This window comes from Phascolarctos cinereus, unplaced genomic scaffold, assembly GCF_003287225.1.
Source record: "Phascolarctos cinereus isolate Bilbo 61053 unplaced genomic scaffold, phaCin_HiC Scaffold_1;HRSCAF=81, whole genome shotgun sequence".
NCBI classification, from domain to species: domain Eukaryota; kingdom Metazoa; phylum Chordata; class Mammalia; order Diprotodontia; family Phascolarctidae; genus Phascolarctos; species Phascolarctos cinereus.
In genome coordinates, this window is record NW_027555514.1 from 178,636,303 (window position 1) to 178,654,504 (window position 18,202).

The window sequence follows — 18,202 nt, forward strand, 5'->3', positions numbered from 1 at the left end:
CATGGCAGCAAGGTTATGCTTAAGATTCTTCAAGCTAAGCTTTAGCATTACGTCAACTCAGAATTACCAGAAGTGCAGGCTGGTTTTCAAAGAAGCAGAGGAACTAGAGACCAAATTGGTAACACTCGTTGAATTCTGCAGAAAATGAGGGAGTTCCAGAAAAAAACAAATATCCACTTCTTCAATGACAACAATTTGTTGTGTAGATCACAACAAAATGTGGCAAGTCCTCAAAGAAATGTAAATACTAGATCATCTTACTTGTCTCCTAAGAAGATTGTATATGAGTCACAAAGCAACAGTTAGAACCAAGCAGGGAACAACTGATTTGGTTTGAGATTAGGAAAGGAGTACAACAATGCTGTATAATGTCATTTTATTCATTTAACTTATAAGCAGAATATATTATGCAAAATGCAAGGTTGGATGAACCAAACATTGAAATTAAGGTTGTTGTGAGAAATGTCAACAATCTCAGCTATACACATGATACAACTTTGATGGCAGAAAGTGAAAAAGAATTAAGAACCTTGTAATGAGGGTAGAATAGGAAAGTGTAAAAGCTGGCTTGAAGCTTAATATGAAGAAAATTAAGAATATGGCAACCGGTCGTATCACTTACTGGCAACAGAGGGAGAAGAAAGGAAGTAGGGTCAGATTTCATATTCTGGGGCTCAAAGATTGCTACAGATTGTGACTACAGTCATGAAATTAAAAGACACTTGCTCTTTGGAAGGAGAGCTATGACAAATCTGCTCAGCATACTAAAAAGCAGAGGTACTACCTTGCCAACAAAGATCTGTGTAGTCAAAGCTATGATTTTTTTAAATAGCAATGTCTGGCCGTGAGAGTTTGACTGTGAGAAAAGCTGAGAACCACAGAATTAATGCTTTCAAATTATGGTGCTAAAGAAATCTTTTGAGACTCCTTTGGACAGTAAAGAGATCAGATCAGTCAATAGTGACTCAGGTTATTCATTGGAAGTACAAATATTGAAGCTGAAGCTTAAATACTTTGGCCACATAATGAGAAAGAAGGATTCACTGGAAAAGACCCTGATGTTGGGAAAGATTGAAGGCAAAAGGAAAAGGGGATGGCAGAGGATAAGATGGATAGATAGTGTCATGGAAGTAATGAATGTGAGGTTGGACAGACTTATGAAATAGTTAAGGACAGAAGGTCCTGGTGTGTTATAGTCTCGGAGGTCACAAAGAATCTTACACAACTGAACAACTAAATAAACAATAAATATTTTTTGTACAAATAGGTGCTTTTTTAATTATTTTTATCTCTTTGTGATACAGACTTAGTGGCATTGCTAGGTTTTGCTACAGTTTTATAGCCCTTTAGTCATATTTCCAAATTGTTTTCCAGAATGGTTGGATCAGTTCACAATTCCATCAAGTGTATTCATGCCCCTATTTTTCCACATCCCCTCCAGCATTTGTCCTTTTCACTTTCTGTCATGTTAGCCAATCTGATAGGCATGAGGTTGTACCTCAGAGTTGTTTTAATTTTCATTTCTCTAATAAATAGTGATTTAGAGCATTTTTTTTATGTGATTACTGATAGCTTTGATTTCTCCTTTTGAAAACTGCTTGTGGGAGGATTCTGGGAAGATGGAGGAGTAGGTCAGAAAATTCCAAGCTCTAAAGATTTTCCTTCACAAAAGAGATGAAATGGTGATTCAGAGAAAATGGAGAGTGCTAAAAACAAATCAAAGCAGTGGTAGAACAGGTATCCTCCTGGGACAATCAGAGATCTGAAGAAAAATCTCAGGATGTGATTTGGTTCCTGTGAAAAGTAAACACCTACAGGCTAAGGTCCTAGATCTGCTTAAACAACAAGTGGCAAAAAGCATTTCCAGTAAGATCGGGAGTGAAACAAGGATGTCCATTATCACCACTGTTATTCAATATTGTACTGGAAACCTTAGCTTTAGCAATAAGAGAAGAAAAAGAAATTGAAGGTATTAGAATAGGCAAAGAAGAAACAAAGCTATCACTGTTTGCAGATGACATGATGATATACTTAGAGAATCCTAGAGAATCAAGTAAAAAACTACTTGAAATAATAAACAACTTTAGCAAAGTTGCAGGCTATAAAATAAACCCACATAAATCATCAGCATTTCTATATATTACCAACAAAGCCCAACAGCAAGAGATAGAAAGAGAAATTCCATTTAAACTTACTGTAGACATTATAAAATATTTAGGAGTCTACCTCCAAAACAAACCCAGGAACTCTATGAACACAATTACAAAACACTTTTCACACAAATAAAATCAGATCTAAATAATTGGAAAAACATCAGTTGCTCATGGGTAGGCCGAGCTAATATAATAAAAATGACAATCCTACCTAAGCTAATTTACTTATTCAGTGCCATACCAATCAAACTACCAAAAATTATTTTATAGAGTTAGAAAAAATAATAACAAGATTCATTTGGAAAAACAAAAGGTCCAGAATATCAAAGGAACTAATGAAAAGAAATGCAGGGGAAGGTGGCCTAGCAATTCCAGATCTTAAATTGTTATAAAGCAGCAATCATCAAAACTGCTTGGTACTGGCTAAGAAATAGAGTGGGATCAGTGGAATAGGTTAAATATGCAAGACACAGTAGTCAATGACTATAGTAATCTATTATTTGATAAACCCAAAGACCCCAGCTTCTGGGATAAGAACCCACTCTTTGAAAAAAACTGCTGGGAAAACTGGAAAAGAGTATGGCAGAAACTAGGCATAGACCCAAATCTCACACCATATACCAAAATAAAGTCAAAATGGGTTCATGACTTAGATATAAAGGCTGATACATAAGTAAACTGGGAGAACAAGGAATAGTTTACCTATCAGATCTATGGAGAACAGAAGAATTCATGACCAAACAGGAGATAGAGAACATTATGAAAAGCAAAATGGATAATTTTGATTACATTAAATTGAAAAGTTTTTGCACAAACAAAGCCAATGCAACTAAGATTAGAAGGAAGGTAGAAAATTGGGAAAGAATTTTTACCACCAGTCTCTCTGATAAGGGCCTCATTTCTAAAATATATAGAGAATTAAGATAAATTTATAAGAACACAAGCCATTGCCCAATTGATAAATGGTCAAAGCATATGAACAGACAGTTCTCAGATGAAGAAATTAAAGCCATCCACAGTCATATGAAAAAATGCTCTAAATCAGTATTGATTAGAAAAATGCAAATTGAAACAACTCTGAGGTACCACATCACACCTATGAGATTGGCCAACATGACAAAACAGGAAAATGATAAATGTTGGAGAAGATGTGGGAAAATTGGAACACTAAACATTGTTGGTGGAGTTGTGAAATGATCCAACCATTTTGGAGAGCAGTTTGGAACTATGTCCAACGGGCTATAAAAATGTGCATACCCTTTGACCCAGCAATAGCACTTCTAGGGCTATATCCCAAAGAGATCATACAAATGGGAAAAAGACCCAAATGTACAATAATATTCATAGCAGCTCTTTTTGTCATGGCGAAGAATTGAAAATTGAGAGGATGCCCATCAATCGGGGAATGGCTGAGCAAGTTGTGGTATATGAATGTAATGGAATACTATTGTGCTATAAGAAATGATGAACAGGCTGACTTCACAAAAACCTGGAAAGACTTGTATGGTCTGATGCTGAGTGAAGTGAGCAGAGCCAAGAGAACTTCGTACACAATAACAGTCACATTGTGCGATGACTAATATTGATAAACTTAACCCTTCTCATCATTACAAGGATCTAAGACATCTCCAGAGGCCTCTGATGGAAAATGCTATCCACATCAAAAGAAAGAACTATGGAAGTTGTATCACTATCATTTTTTTTCTCTTCTGTTGAGTTTTGTTTCCTCTTTCTGATGGTTCTTCCTATTGGTTTTAATTTTTACTTACAACTTCACTAATGTGAAAATGTGTTTAATAGGAATGTAAACGTATAGCCTATATCAGATTGTGTGCCATCTTGGGGAGGGTGGTGGGAGGAAGGGGGAGAAAAATTTTCAACTCAAAAGCATATGGAAGTGATTGTTGATAAATCAAAAGAAATTGATAAAATTAAACAACAACAACAACAACAACAACAAGAAGTGGCAAGCCTTTGGGTTAGCTAAGTTGGGAGGCTGCCTCTGCCCCAGATGCAGCAATGTTTACCTGTGCTGGAGAGGGTCAACGGAACCTTTGCTAACAAGTAGTGTCAGACCCAGCTGTGCTGCAGAGATGTGGCCAGGGGTGAGAAGGAACTAGTATGTGCCAGGTGAGTATAGAGGCAGTGGGGTGGAGATGTCACTGGCTGTGGGCATTTACAGGAAGCTGGAGGTCTCCATTTAGGTTCCAGTATGGAGAGGAGAACTGAATGAGGATCTGAGGGCAGAGGCACAATCCTCCACGCCAGGATTAGAGGTGATTACAAAAACTAAATTATTACAATTAAAAAAAAATGCAGAGGCAAAGGAGAAAAAATCCAACCATGGAACTTACTATGGGAATAGAGAAGACCAGGGTTCATCTTCAGAGGAGGATGCTGAAGCAACAGAATCTTCTTCTACCCCAACGAGTAATGTCAGATGGTCACCTGATCAAAAAAGAAGTCACAGAAGAACTTAAAATTACTTTTAAAATCAAATGAGAGATTGAGGAAAAGCTAAAAAAAATAGAAAGAAAGAAAAACAAGAAGATTAAGAAAAGAAAGTTAACCAATTAGAAAATGAGATCCAGAATCTTAAGGAAGAAAATGACTCCTTGAAAATCAGAATTGGGCAAGGGGAAGCCAGCAAAGTTATGAAATCAAGAAATAAAAAAAATATATAAAGAATGAAAAAATAGAAGAGAATGTGAAACATCTTATAAGAAAAACAATTGATCTGGAGAAAAGGTCAAGAAGAGAAAACATAAGAGTAATCAGACTGCCTGAAAGCTATGATAAAAAAAAAGACTCTGGACATAATAACATAAGAAATAATTAAAGAAAATTGTCCTGAAGCATCAGAACAAGAGAGAAAAGTAGAAATAAAAAAAAAATCTACTGATCAGCAAAAAGCCACTGGAATGTCATAGTCAAATTCTGAAACCCCAGCTCAAGGATAAAATATTATGAGCAACAAGAAAAAAACGATTTACACATGGTGGTGCCACAAGGAGAATCACACAAGACCTAGCAGCAGTGACACTAAATGACTGCAGGTCTTGGAACACTATATATTGAAGAGTAAAAGAGCTGGACTTCTGGCCGAAAAGAGTAGTTATACAAATGAGATGTGAGAAGAAGAACCAACATAGAGGAATTAGATGGAGGAGGAGGGCTTTTAATTCTGGAAACCTACTTTCATTGGGAATGGGTTCAAGAGGGAACAATACATATGTATCTAGAAGAGTATGAAAGTCTTCTAAATTCAGAAAGAAATAAAACTCTAAGCAGATAGGGAAAGGGTAGAGGGTGAAGGAGGGATCTCTAGAATTGAGGGTGAGGGAATATATTAAAGACAGGGTATAGAAGTGTATTTAGATTAATGGAAATGAGAGGATAAGGGAGGAATCCTTGGAAGGATAAGGGAGGGAGCTCTAGAGGCGAGGAGGGAATAGTCAAAGTGGGGTATAGAAGGGTGTTTACATTTATGGGAAAGGGAGAAAAGGGAGGGATTGTTCTAGGGGTGTAGGTTAAGTAATAGGAGGGGAAGGTAGAGGTAGAAGTAAAGTAGAGGAGTTAGGAGGGACAGGAAATAAGAGATAAGCACAAATATAAACACAAAGATCTGAAGTAGAATTTGTTAAGGAAAATATATGTCTATATATGCATGTATGTATATATGTATGTGTGTGTAGATATGTAGATGTGTATGTATATATTTATATATAAATATATCTGTACTTAATTGGAAGGGAGGAAGGGGGAAAAAAGAACAAAGTAAAAAGTACATAGTAGAGAACAAAAGAAACTACAAGGAAGCAAAGAAAAGATGGACAGCTCTCAACACAATGCATAGTATTTATTATATGGGCTTTCTTGAAATGGAAACAATGCTATATACTTTAAATCCTCTCATGTTCTGCTGTGCACATGACATGCTTTTTTTCCTTTTCTTATTTTGTATTTAAGACATTTATAATGTGTCTTTTTCTTTTCTTATTATATATTTAAGTTTTAGTAATAAAAAGAAAAAGAAAATTGTTGGTTCATGTCCTTTGACCATTTATTAATTGGGGAATAGCTCTTATTTTTAGAAATTTGTCTCCATTCTCTATATATCTGAGAAATGAGGCCTTTACCGAGAAAAGTGTTATAAATTCCCCTCCCCAATTTCCTGCTTTCCTTCTAACTCTGACTGTACTTGTTTTATTTGTGAAAACCCTTTTTATTTTAATTACATGTAATCAAAATTATCAACGTTTCTTCTGATAATCCTCTTTATCTCTTGTTCATAACCTCTTTCCTTATGCATAGATCTGACAAGTGAGATTTTCCAAGCTCTCTCAATTTATTTATGATATCAATCTTTATCTCCCTAATCTATTTACCAGTTCAGCTGTTTTTCCAATGAGATAATTCACATGATCTTCCATTTTTTCTCTTTTGACTTAGTTTTATTGTTTCTTCATGTCTCATAGAGTCATTACCTTCCATTTGCCCAATTTTAAATTTAAAGCAATTACTTTCTACCATGAACTTTTGTGCCTCTTTTTCCATTTGGCCAATTCTATTTTTTAAGGTGTTATTTTATTTAGTATTTCTTTTTTGTGCCTCTTTTACCAAGCTGTTAATTGTGCACTCAACGCAGCCTCTGAGGCTGAGATGCAACAAAGTATAGATTGATTGTCTGTCACTTATGCTAATTTTGGCCTAATAATGAAGATCAAGAAAACACAGGTTCTCCACCAGCCGGCACCACACCATCCATCCATAGAACCATCAGTTATAGAAAGTGAAGCTATTTTGAGTATTGTGGATAAATTTACTTACTTTAGAACATTTTTTCATGAATGTACACATAGATAATGAGGTTGATGCTCTGAAGGCTCTGAAGGAAAGTGTGGGAGAGAAGAGATGTTAGACTGCCCACCAGATTGAAGGGCTACAAAGCCATTGTGCTGACCTCATTGCTGTATGACTGTGAAATCTGGACAGTGTATCAGCACCATGCCAGGAAGCTAAATTGCTTCTACTGAAATTATCTTAGGAAAATTATGAAGATCACTTGTCAGGACAAGGTACCAGACACTGAGGTCCTTGCTTAAGCTAAACTGCCAAGTATACAAGCTCTACTGAAGAAAGCGCAACTCCTATGGGCTGGCTACATTGTTTGAATGCCAAATGTACATTTGCCTAAAAGACTATTTTACAAAGAACTCACATAAGGCAGATGCTCACATGGTAGTCAGAAAAAAATGATACAAGACACTCTCAGGCCTCTCTGAAGAACTTTGGAATTGATTGTGTGACATGGGAGACACTGGCAAAGGACCACCCAGCATGAAATGTCCACATCAAAGAAGGTATTATGCTCCATGAGCAAAGCAGAATTGCAGTAGCTCAAAAGAAATATGAGATGTGCAAATATATCTCCACTCCGAAAGTTCGTATAGACCACTTGTGCCCAACCTGTAGTAGAGCCTTCCAAGCTCTGATCATGCAGAGTTGGGCAGATGGTACCTTGACTCCAATGTAACGATGTCATTTTGGTCCTCTTCAAGAACAAAGGACAACAACCAATTACCTTTTCATAGTTTTTCCTATATCTCTCTCATTTATTTTCCCAATTTTTCCTCTACCACTCTTATGTGATTAGTAAAATAATTTTTAAACCTTTTCTAGGAATCTGTTCGATTCATTTTTTTTTCTTTTGAGTCTTTGTCTGCAGTTCTTTTGACATCATTGTCTTTTAAGTTAATATTTTGATCTCTTCTATCACCATAGTAGCTTTTTAGGGTCATTTTTTTTTGTTTGCTTATTTTATCAGCCTATTTCTTCACTTGGAACTTTGTGTTAAAGTTGAGCTCTGTTACTTGAGTGGGGGTTTGGAGTGAGTAGTGTCCCAGGCTTCATACTTTTTTTTGCACTGTTGTTTCTAGAACTAGTTCTAGGTGTATGGAAGTTTTCTGTGCTCTTTAGGTGGTGTGATCTGTGGAGAGGTGTCATTATTGCTTTCCTGGTCTGTGCTTTAGTCCTTACTGAAGAAGAATACCTGTTTCCTTGAGATGGCAAGCGATATTACTCCTCAGGGTCCCTGCTCCCCTGGGATTATAATTGACAATGCTCCTCAGGGCCTCTCCCTCCTTGAACGGCAAGGAATACTGTTCCTTAAGTCCCTTGCTCCCTTCATAACTAAAAATGCTCCTCTCCACTTTTGAACTGTGATCTGGGAGTGACTATGGGCAATTGAGTTGCTAAACAGCATCCTATCCTGCACCCAATGCTAGCACATGTTTCCCCTGTAATATTTTTCTGACTAGTTGCCTGATGCTCTTACCATCTCTGGAATGAGAGTTCCCAAACCTCTGTCACTACCATAAAGTCTTTTCACTGATGTTACATCCACATGGGTTCTGTCCTAGTCCTTTCCCCAGTGTCACAGACCTATCTTTCAGACCTCTTAAGTTGTCTTGGGGTGGAAGAATGCCTCACTCTGACCTTTTGTTGGCTCTCTTGCTCCAGGATTCAATTTGAAGGCATTATATTAAGGCTGTTTAGATGGGAATGTTGAGAAAGCTTGGCTGTAGTTCTTCCTCTACTTTATCATCTTGGCACCACTCCCAGAAGTCACTCAGGAAGATCTCAAATTCAAATCCTGCCTCTGACCAGCTGTGTGATCTTGGGTGATTCACTTAACCCATTTGCTTCAGTTTCTTTATCTATAAAATGGGGATTCCCAGAGTTGTTGTGAGGATACAATGAGTTAATCATTGTAAAGCACTAAAAACATTATAAAGTGTAAGCATAGAGAAATTTTAATACAAAAATCATTTATTTGAAATCAAAATCAAACATCATATCCAGTAGGGATATACCAGAACCTTTTCTAATAAATATGAGAGTAAAGAAAAGATGCTTATTCTCCTTACTATTATTTGATATGGTTCTATAAATTTTAGCAACAACAATAAGATAAGAGAAAGAAATTAAAGGCATACACATAGACAAACAGAAGATAAAACTATCTTTATTTGTTGATGATAACATAGTTTGCTTAGAAAATCCTAGGGAATCAGCAAAGGTACTAATAGGACAATTGACAGCTTCAGGAGAGTTGTAGGTTGCAAAATAAATGCTCAAAATCAGTATCATTTCTATATAATATTAACAAAATCTAAGAAACAAAAATAGAAAGGGAAATCTCATCCCAAATAACTTCAAAATGCATAAAATATCTGGGGATGATTCTGTCAATGACAAAAAAGAACTGTACACACACATACATACATATATATATATACACATACATATAAAATCAACAAATAGATATGCACATATATAACTAATAGCCATTCCCAATAAATGAGTGATTAAGGATATAAACAGTTCTCAACAGAAATATTGAAGAGTACTCACAGTTGCATGAAAGAACGCTCCAAATCACCATTAATAACAGAAATGTAAATAAAATAACTCTGAGGTGTCACCTCATTCCCTGAAAATTTCTATAGAAAAGACAACAAAAATAACAATAGTCAATGTTGGAGGGGTTGTGGGGTAATTAGTACACAAATACATTGTTGATGGAGCTGATAAATGGTACAGCCATATTGGAAATAATTTTGGAATTATGCAAATAAAATGACTAAAATGTTTATTCTCTTTGAACCAGAGACTTCATTACTGGGCTAATACCCCAAGGAAACCATTATAAGGAGAAAGTTCCCATAAACACCCGTTGTGAGTGAATTTATAATAAATCAGGAAACAAAGTCTGAGCTATGCAATTTATTAACAAGGCATGCAATGGGTCCAGGACCCCCTCAGTAGGCAGAAGGTCCCTAAAAAGAGATTTACAATTGCTTCTATAGTAAAGTTACTATTTTTAATATTACTATTTTTAGATTTAGTGACTTTCCAGAGTTTGGGGACTCTGATTGGTTGCATCCACCTGCATCCTGCAAAACTGCTAGTAGTACAATAATAAATGACTTCCTTGAAATTACATGACCTGCTGGAAAATGAGACTTAACTCTGGCAGCTGTACAAAATGATGGCAATGATACAACATTGAGTTTGTTTGGTTCTCTCCATCGAAATATTTCTAGCATCATTTTTTTGTGATAGCAAAGAGCAGGAAGCAAAGTAGATATTCATTGCTTTGGGAATGGCTAAACAAATTGTGGTACCTAAATGTAACAAAATATTACTGTGCTGCAAGAAATTATGGATGTGATGAATACAGAGAAGCATGGAAAGATCTACACGAACTGATTAATAGTGAAGTAAACAGAGCCAAGAAAACTATATGTACAATGACTACAGTAATATAAATGGGAAAAAAAAGTGTCTACAAAAAATCAAATGATTAATAAAATTATTAAAATCATGCATGACTTGAATGAAGACATATGAAAATACCTTCAACCCACCCTTTCATGGAGGCTGGAGGTCTACAGTTGTTGTACATTGAATATGTTTTATGACTTTTTTCAATTTGTTGATCAGTTATGCTGATTTTTCTTCTTTTGTGACTTTGAAAATTATTTTTTGCTATATGGAATGGCTATTTGGCAAAGGAGGAGGAAGGATATTAAGTCCAGCTACGATTATGCAAAAAAAGACATAAAAATTTATTTTAAAAAATGACAGACATTTTAAAATAAAGTTAAATTATATGAACAGGCAATTGTCTAAAGACATCCAAGTTTGCAAAGCTCATGTGAAAAAAATACTTGTGATTACTAATAATTAGAGAAATTATTCTGGGAGATTAATTATCCCTGGTACTCATACTTTATCAGTATCTTCTGCCCCTCTGATTGGAGGGCTGGGGAGAAGAGCAAAGAAGTACTCTCAAAACCTCTATTTAAAGAGGACTTCCAAGCTAGCCCTTTCTTCATTTCCCATTAGCTACACACCTTTGCACTAGACTTCATTTTACTCTCAAGCAGGTACCTTCTTTCCCACTCTCTTTCTTCCTTTTTAGTTTCCTTTTGTATGTTACCTTCCCTCTTTAAATTGTAAGTTCCTTGTGGTCAAGAACTGTCTTTTTTCCCTCTATATTTGTATCCCCAGCACTTATTACATAATAAGTGCCTATTACATAATAGGCACTTAGTATTTATTAATTGACTGAAATGAAATTTTAAAGAATTTTGACAGCTATCAGATAGGTAAAGATAAAAAAGGAAAATGAAAATTGTTGGAGGGAATCCAGGAAAACAGACCTACTGGTGTGCTTTGGTGTAGTCATTCTGGAAAACAATTTGGAACTCTTCCCCCCAAATCACCAAACTGCAAACACTCTTTGATCCAGCTATTCCATATCTAGGCTCATAAACCAAAGAACCAGGTAGAACTATTTAGGTGGTAACAAATATTATAAAGGAAAACAAATAGGAGTCCTCTGATTAATCAAATTACTGATTATGACTCAAAAGGATCAGCGATGAATGAAACAGATTACCCACTTCTTGTGGCATAGAATAATAATGGCCTCAAGATACTGAATGAGACATACATTTTTGGACACAGCAAATGTGTGAATTTATTTGGTTTGATTATTTGTTGGTCATAAGAATTATATTTTGGGGAAAACATGGGGGAAACCACAACAGTATTGCCCCAAAAAAGAAAAGAAAGAAAAGCTGCTCATTGAAACATTTTAAAAATAATGCACAGAGGAGAACAGACAGAAGTTCAGAAAGAAATACAGACAAGCAAGGCATCTTTGAAAGAACATTTTGAATTTCTCACATTCTAATTTTTTAAAGTAATCTGTTTATAATAGAAATTTTTTCATTTCACATTTAATTATCTTTTTCTGTTTTTGTATATGAAAATATTCATTTTTGGAGAGAATGTTGAGAATATTTAAAAATAATAGTAGAAACAGATGTTATCAGTCATCCTAAATTTGAAAAAAAAGATGATTAAATAGGATCATAAATGAGATGTAACAAATTTTCTTGGCAATATTAGTCTTGTAAGGGTATGGAGGAAAAGCTATAAACATAAATTAACCTTTTATTTTATCCAAACATTATTTCTTTGACTACAATCTGTTATTTTATATTTCAGCTTTTACTCCTCAGTGGAATGAAACTTTCACATTTACCATCCATGCCCCAGAAATGGCCCTAATACGCTTTGTTGCTGAAAATCAGTCTACAATAGGTTCAAATGAATTTCTCGGACAATACACATTACCACTGCTATGCATGGATAAAGGTAATTCTTCTAAAACTAATATTTCAGTTTCAACAAACATATATTAAGTACTGCCAATGTGTAATTCAATAATATGCTAAGCACTATTGATATAACAATCAAAGACAACTTGGTCCATACCATTGTAAAGCTTTAAGGCTAATAGAGAAGATAACATATGCAAAAATAAGCATGATACCAGGAGGAATGTCATGTGGGTAAAGATTGGTTTAGCCAAAATTCTCCAATTAGTATGAGGAGCAACATTTTCAATTTTAGATTAGGGAAGACTTAATGGAAGAAAAAAAAACCATAAACTGAATCTTGAAGGCAGATCAGGGTTTTAAGAGGTGGCAATATGGAGGAAATCCACTGCAGGCGTGGAGGACAGCTTGCATGAAATCATTGAGGTAGGAAAGAACAGAAATAATCTAGAAGTTCAGTGTGACATGAAAGGGAGTAATGTGAAAAAAAATACTATAAAGGCTGGAAATGTAAGTTGAGGCCAAATTATTGAGGGCCTTAAATGTCAGGCTGGGTATAGATTTTATCCAAGAGGGAGCTTCTTCGATATATTTCACTAGAGAGTGACACGGTCAGATTCCTTAGGAAGTGTAATTTGTCATCTGAAAGCAGGATAAATTGGATATAGGAAAGGCTAGAGGGAGGGATATGATATAGAAGCATGTTAAAATTGTTTGTGTGATAAGCGTTGTGGACTTGACTTGGGGTTATTGCAGAGTAGACCAGAAATGACAGATGTATTAACATTTTTAAATGGTTGGACTTTTCTAGTATTATATCTTGATAACAAAAAAGCACTATAGGAAAAACAATAGTGAGGCATGGGGATAGTAACAAATGGAAAAGGCATCAGTTTCACAAATTGAAAATATTCTTGTAGTTTAATCTCAGTCCTTAGCAATCAGTTAACACATATTTTTAAGTGATTACTACATGCCAGGCACTGTGCTAAGCACTGGAGATGCAAAGAAAGGCAAAAAACACAACCTGTCTCCTCAAGGAACTCATGGTCTAATTCACAGCTCCCATTATTGGACAGCCTACTCTTCTTACCTTTATCTGAGCAAATTCTTGATAAATCTTAGTGTTAAATTCAATTCAATAAACATTTAAGTGTTTATGATTTGGCAGGTACTTTTCTTGGTATTGGGGTTACAAAGACAAAAAGTGAAATATTGCCTCTCTTTAAGGAACATGCAATATAGGTGGGGGTGGGTGGATGTGTTTACAGATAATTGTAATACAAGTTAAAATGGGGGGTAAAGTTCCTAGGAAAAGTCAAACAGACATGAAAAATTCAGAAGGAGAGATTTTCTTTAGTGAGACTTATCAGGAAAGGCTTCTGAGTTGAGTCTTAAAGGAAAGAAAATATTTCAACAGTCAGATATGTTGGGAGTTAAAGGGATATAAAACAGAAGTAGGAAAAAGTAGTATGAATCCAGGAAATGACTAGCAAGTCTAGTAGGCTAGGTCATACAGGAAAGAACTTTATGCCATAATGCAAGAGTTAGCATCCTGTAGACCACAGGTGTCAAATTTAAGGTCTAAGGGTTACCAGCTGCCTAGAAAAGTCTGAATTTAAAGAAAATCAGGTTAAAAAGTAATTGGGGAATGTTTAAGAAAAATAATTACAGATAGTATATAACATAAATAATGACAACTTGTGATTTCCTTAATCAATATGCTGCCCCATAAAGATCCATTTCTCTTTGAGACTGATACCACTACTGAAGATAAGCAGGAGATATTGGAAGCATTTGAGCAAGGGTGTGACTTGATTAGACCTAAGAATCAAAAAGATCACTTTGAGTTTGGTGTGAAAGATTCATTAGAGAGGTAAAAAACTGAATCAGTTAGGAAAGGAGGACAGGGTGCATTTGGGGGCTTAAGAAAAGAGAGAGTTTGAAGAGCTTTGGCGGGAGGATTTGTAGGTAATATACTTCAACACATAAAGGACTGGTGGTTTATGTCAGTGTAAGGTGTGAATGCTTAACATGTACATTATGTGTATGTCCACAAGGGTTACCAAAACGTGATGCAAAGGGAAACAGGAATTGATACCTATGGAATATCACCCATCCTTCTTCAAAGGAGACTGATTCTTATCAGGAAGGGAGCAAAAGAATGGGGGCATGAAGCTAGCCTCTCTGCTTTCATCAGAGAGGGAATATCAGGATGGAATCTTGCTAGTCCAGGAGAAATAATTTCTAGGTTCAAGCCACTTTCCTAGTGGTTAAGTTTTAATAGAAAAGTGTTTCCAAGGTTGTATCCACAGGTTTGACTTCCTTCCTACCAAATTTTAGTTATGCAAAAATCACCACAAACCTATTTTTCCAAAGTGATAGTAAACAGTGATTAAAGAAGTTATACAGATTAGAATTTGCCAGACAATATAAAGAGCAATTGAACTTCTCACTGGGAATGAGATATCTTATTTCAACCAAAAGAGAGATAGTCCCTAATTTCACTCAAACAGAAGTTCCCTGAAGTCTCTGGTGATATAAGTTGAATATAAGGACATGCTCAAGGTACTGGCTTCTCTACATGTTGGCTTCTTCCTAAAATCTTTTTTTTCCTCCAGGGACCTCTCTGAAGAGAGCTGGAATAATTTGTGTCCTCTCTAAAAGCTGGAAACAGGCTCAGATTCCTAAAATCTAGCCACTGCTTAGATTCTTATAATCCAGCCACTGTCGGAATTCTTACAATCCAGCCACAGCTTAGATTCTTAAAATCTAGCCAATAATTTACTAATGTTCAGACTCCTTAAGAGTCTGCCCAATATAATGGATATTCTAATAAACCTTGTCTTTGGCTGAAAAAAATAAAAGCTGGAAACAAAAAGAATTCTCTTCTCCCAAACTCTCACCAGATCTGTCCTTCATGCAAACAGAACATAGTTAACATTCTTTCTACCAATGCAGAGTGCAAAACTCTATCCATAATGTAGATCACAACTTGTCTATAACTTATTTTCTTGTGAGTTGCTTGAGAATCAGAGAAGTCATATAGTTCAATAAGTTTAAGAAATAAGATTTAACCTCAAGTCTTACTATTCCATGTCCAAGCATAATCTCTTATAAAATCCCACCTTTTGGAAATCAGTAAGAGATAAATAAAATGATTGTATTGTAGGAAAAGGGACCCGGTTAAGGGTAGATAGCATAAAGCATCAGTGCACTGTTTTTTTTTTTTAATTCTTCCAACAGTTTTTGACATCTCAGAAGTAGGTTTGGGACAGAACAGGAATAGAAGAAAGTCAGGGAGTAAGGTAAACACAAACTGGAGAAGAGCATGCTGAAGTGGTTGACCTTAGAGTAAATGGAAGGAAATGTGACCAGAAAAAAAATGACAAACTAAGAAAAAAGAGAGATTGAGGGACAGGAATTCTCAATGAAGGTAAAGTGAAGGTTTAGGAAAAGTGAGTCCAAGGGAGACTCTTCTGAACAGGAAACTGAGATCAGAAAGGAATTTCAGTTTGAGATCTTGAAGGTAAGGATTTTGGACTGATGGTTATGTATAACGTATGGTTCTTGAATGGCCAATATAGTATGAAGATGGTGATCATGGGAGTTTAGGATATTAAGGAAAGAAGAAGCCAATTAGAAGGGTCATCAGTATGACTATTGAAGCTATTAAAGATGTTGTTAGAGTATGGTTTGGAGATGAAGATCATAAATCAGGTGGTGAAGTCATTGAGGAAGATATGTCCAAATAAATGGCAGCTACAAGGATCAAGATAGGATGAACTTTAAGCAAAGAGAGGTTGTCAAATAACAGTGACAGAGGATCTAGACATGGCAGTGGAGAGAAAAGAGCATGTTATTTTCCTCTTCCTTGTCCTGCTTTTTTGGGGTGGGGAGATTAGGGAAGAAACGACCAGGATTGGAGAGGGTGGATAAGGGGAGTGTTTTCCTCAGAGGACAGATCAGTTTCAAATAGCACCAGGAAGTGAAAGAATTATAAGAGGAAGGGACAGATCTTTGGTAAAGAAGAGTTTATGTCTGGTCAGACAGTGGTTTGAGATCACAAAGAGTAAGAGAATAAGAGGTTGGAACACAGATTGGAAGTATTGTTGGCCGCAAGTCTGGGGTAGTTGTGTAGGTAGGAACTAACAGAAGTCAATCAATACATCAACAAAAAGGTCCTTGTATTAAATTGATGGAGCCTCTACTTATGATGCCACTTACTGATTTTAGGCTCACTTGACTGTGGTTGATAAAGGTCCAGTGGCTTTAATGGAAGAAGGGAGGTAGTGGTCAAATCAGTCCCCTTTCTCCAGGAGTAGATCCCAGAGACTATATAGCATCTTACAGCTGCTTCAAAGAAAAATCTCACTATCAACCATTTTTGATATCCTTCTTCAATAATTAGGCCACATCACTCCACTCAAACATTCAACTCTAATTGTACTGGTTCTCTATCATTAATAGATATCAAAACTATGCTAAACAGAGGACTATATAAGAATAGAAGCTGATCATTTTATTTTGGCAGATTTAAAACATGTTTTGTGTTATTCTTTATTTGCCTAGCCAAAAAATCATTCTTTTTCTGTAGTAGTACTATAGCAACCTTTAATTTACTTACTTTCATTTTTCTAACCAATTATGATTTCATTACAGGTTATCGCACTATTCCTCTATTTTCCAAAACAGGTGACAATCTTGACCCTGCATCACTATTTGTTTATGTGTGGTACCATAAATAGAATTTACAGTATTGTACATGCTATGCAGCTCAATAAAGCAAAAAAAAAGATGATGTCCTTATTCTTTTTATTGACATGTAAGTAATTTCTCCATATTTTGATCAACTATGAAGTAGCAGCCACTAAGCTGTCCTGAGGATCAAGAAGAGATGAGTTCAAGCTTCCTCTCTGACACAGGTTGTCTATGTGACACTAGGCAAGTTACTTAGCTTCTTGGCTCCCCATGTAACTTCTCTAAGTTGAGAATTTCAGAATAATTGCCTAACTGCATTGATAGAGGGAGTTTCCTCACCAGAGCTCCCATCATTAGTGAAATAATAAATCTGGACTAAAAAAAGAAAGAAAAGAAAAAGGAAATGAAATGGTTGTAAAATATTTAGCAGTATAAATGGAGTGAGGAATCTAAAAATGTCTGACTTTTACATAGTATATTTAGTTGTTGAAATTAAATTGTCAGATTCTTTGTGCCCTATTTCCTCAAAATTAATTAGCCACCTTCTCAGACATAAATATAAAAAAGATTTGATTATTTAATTTGAATTACACAGACATTTTATGAAGGTCTATTAAATTGACTTTTCATTATAACCGTATACAATTTCCTTGTATATGGTCTTTATGTATAATTCTGTCTCGTCTTGCTGAGTTATCATTTTATAAATTTTAAAATTTTTCAATGCATGTACATATTGTTACTCTTCACTTTTAAATATAACTTCTGTTCTACTTCATATTCTGACCTTCCTGACAGCAATAAGATTATGCCTTTCAGAATGTCATATACCTCACATACCAGACTGTGGAAACTTAATAAATATCCTACATCAACATGAAGGGTGACTATAATGACTTTTTGCATAAGTAGAACCATCTGCTGCTGCCCAGCAAAACACAAAATGAACTCTCCAGCATGATAGTATGTTAATTATTTACATTTTTTACACTTAAGACTAAAAGTTTTTCTATTAAAATTCCACCACTAATTCTTGTTCTTGAATCCATCTCCAGTTGTCCTGATGAATATCTGGCCACTGGACCTAGATGGCTCTGGGGAGGAGAAAGTGAGGCTGGTGATCTTGCATAGTTCTCCCTCACTCAAATCAGT

General features: G+C 35.6%; 1 protein-coding gene across 1 annotated transcript in view; it reads left to right on the forward strand.

Annotated features, from left to right (window-relative positions):
• The window catches only part of PLCZ1 (phospholipase C zeta 1), a 100,914-nt gene extending 83,781 nt beyond the window's left edge, over positions 1–17,133 (forward strand). Inside the window, 2 exon segments of the mRNA XM_020994333.2 lie at positions 12,237–12,386; positions 17,012–17,133. Of these exon segments, the coding sequence (XP_020849992.1) occupies positions 12,237–12,386; positions 17,012–17,097 (236 nt within the window). The 3' untranslated portion in view covers positions 17,098–17,133.
• Positions 17,134–18,202: the final 1,069 nt, after the last annotated feature.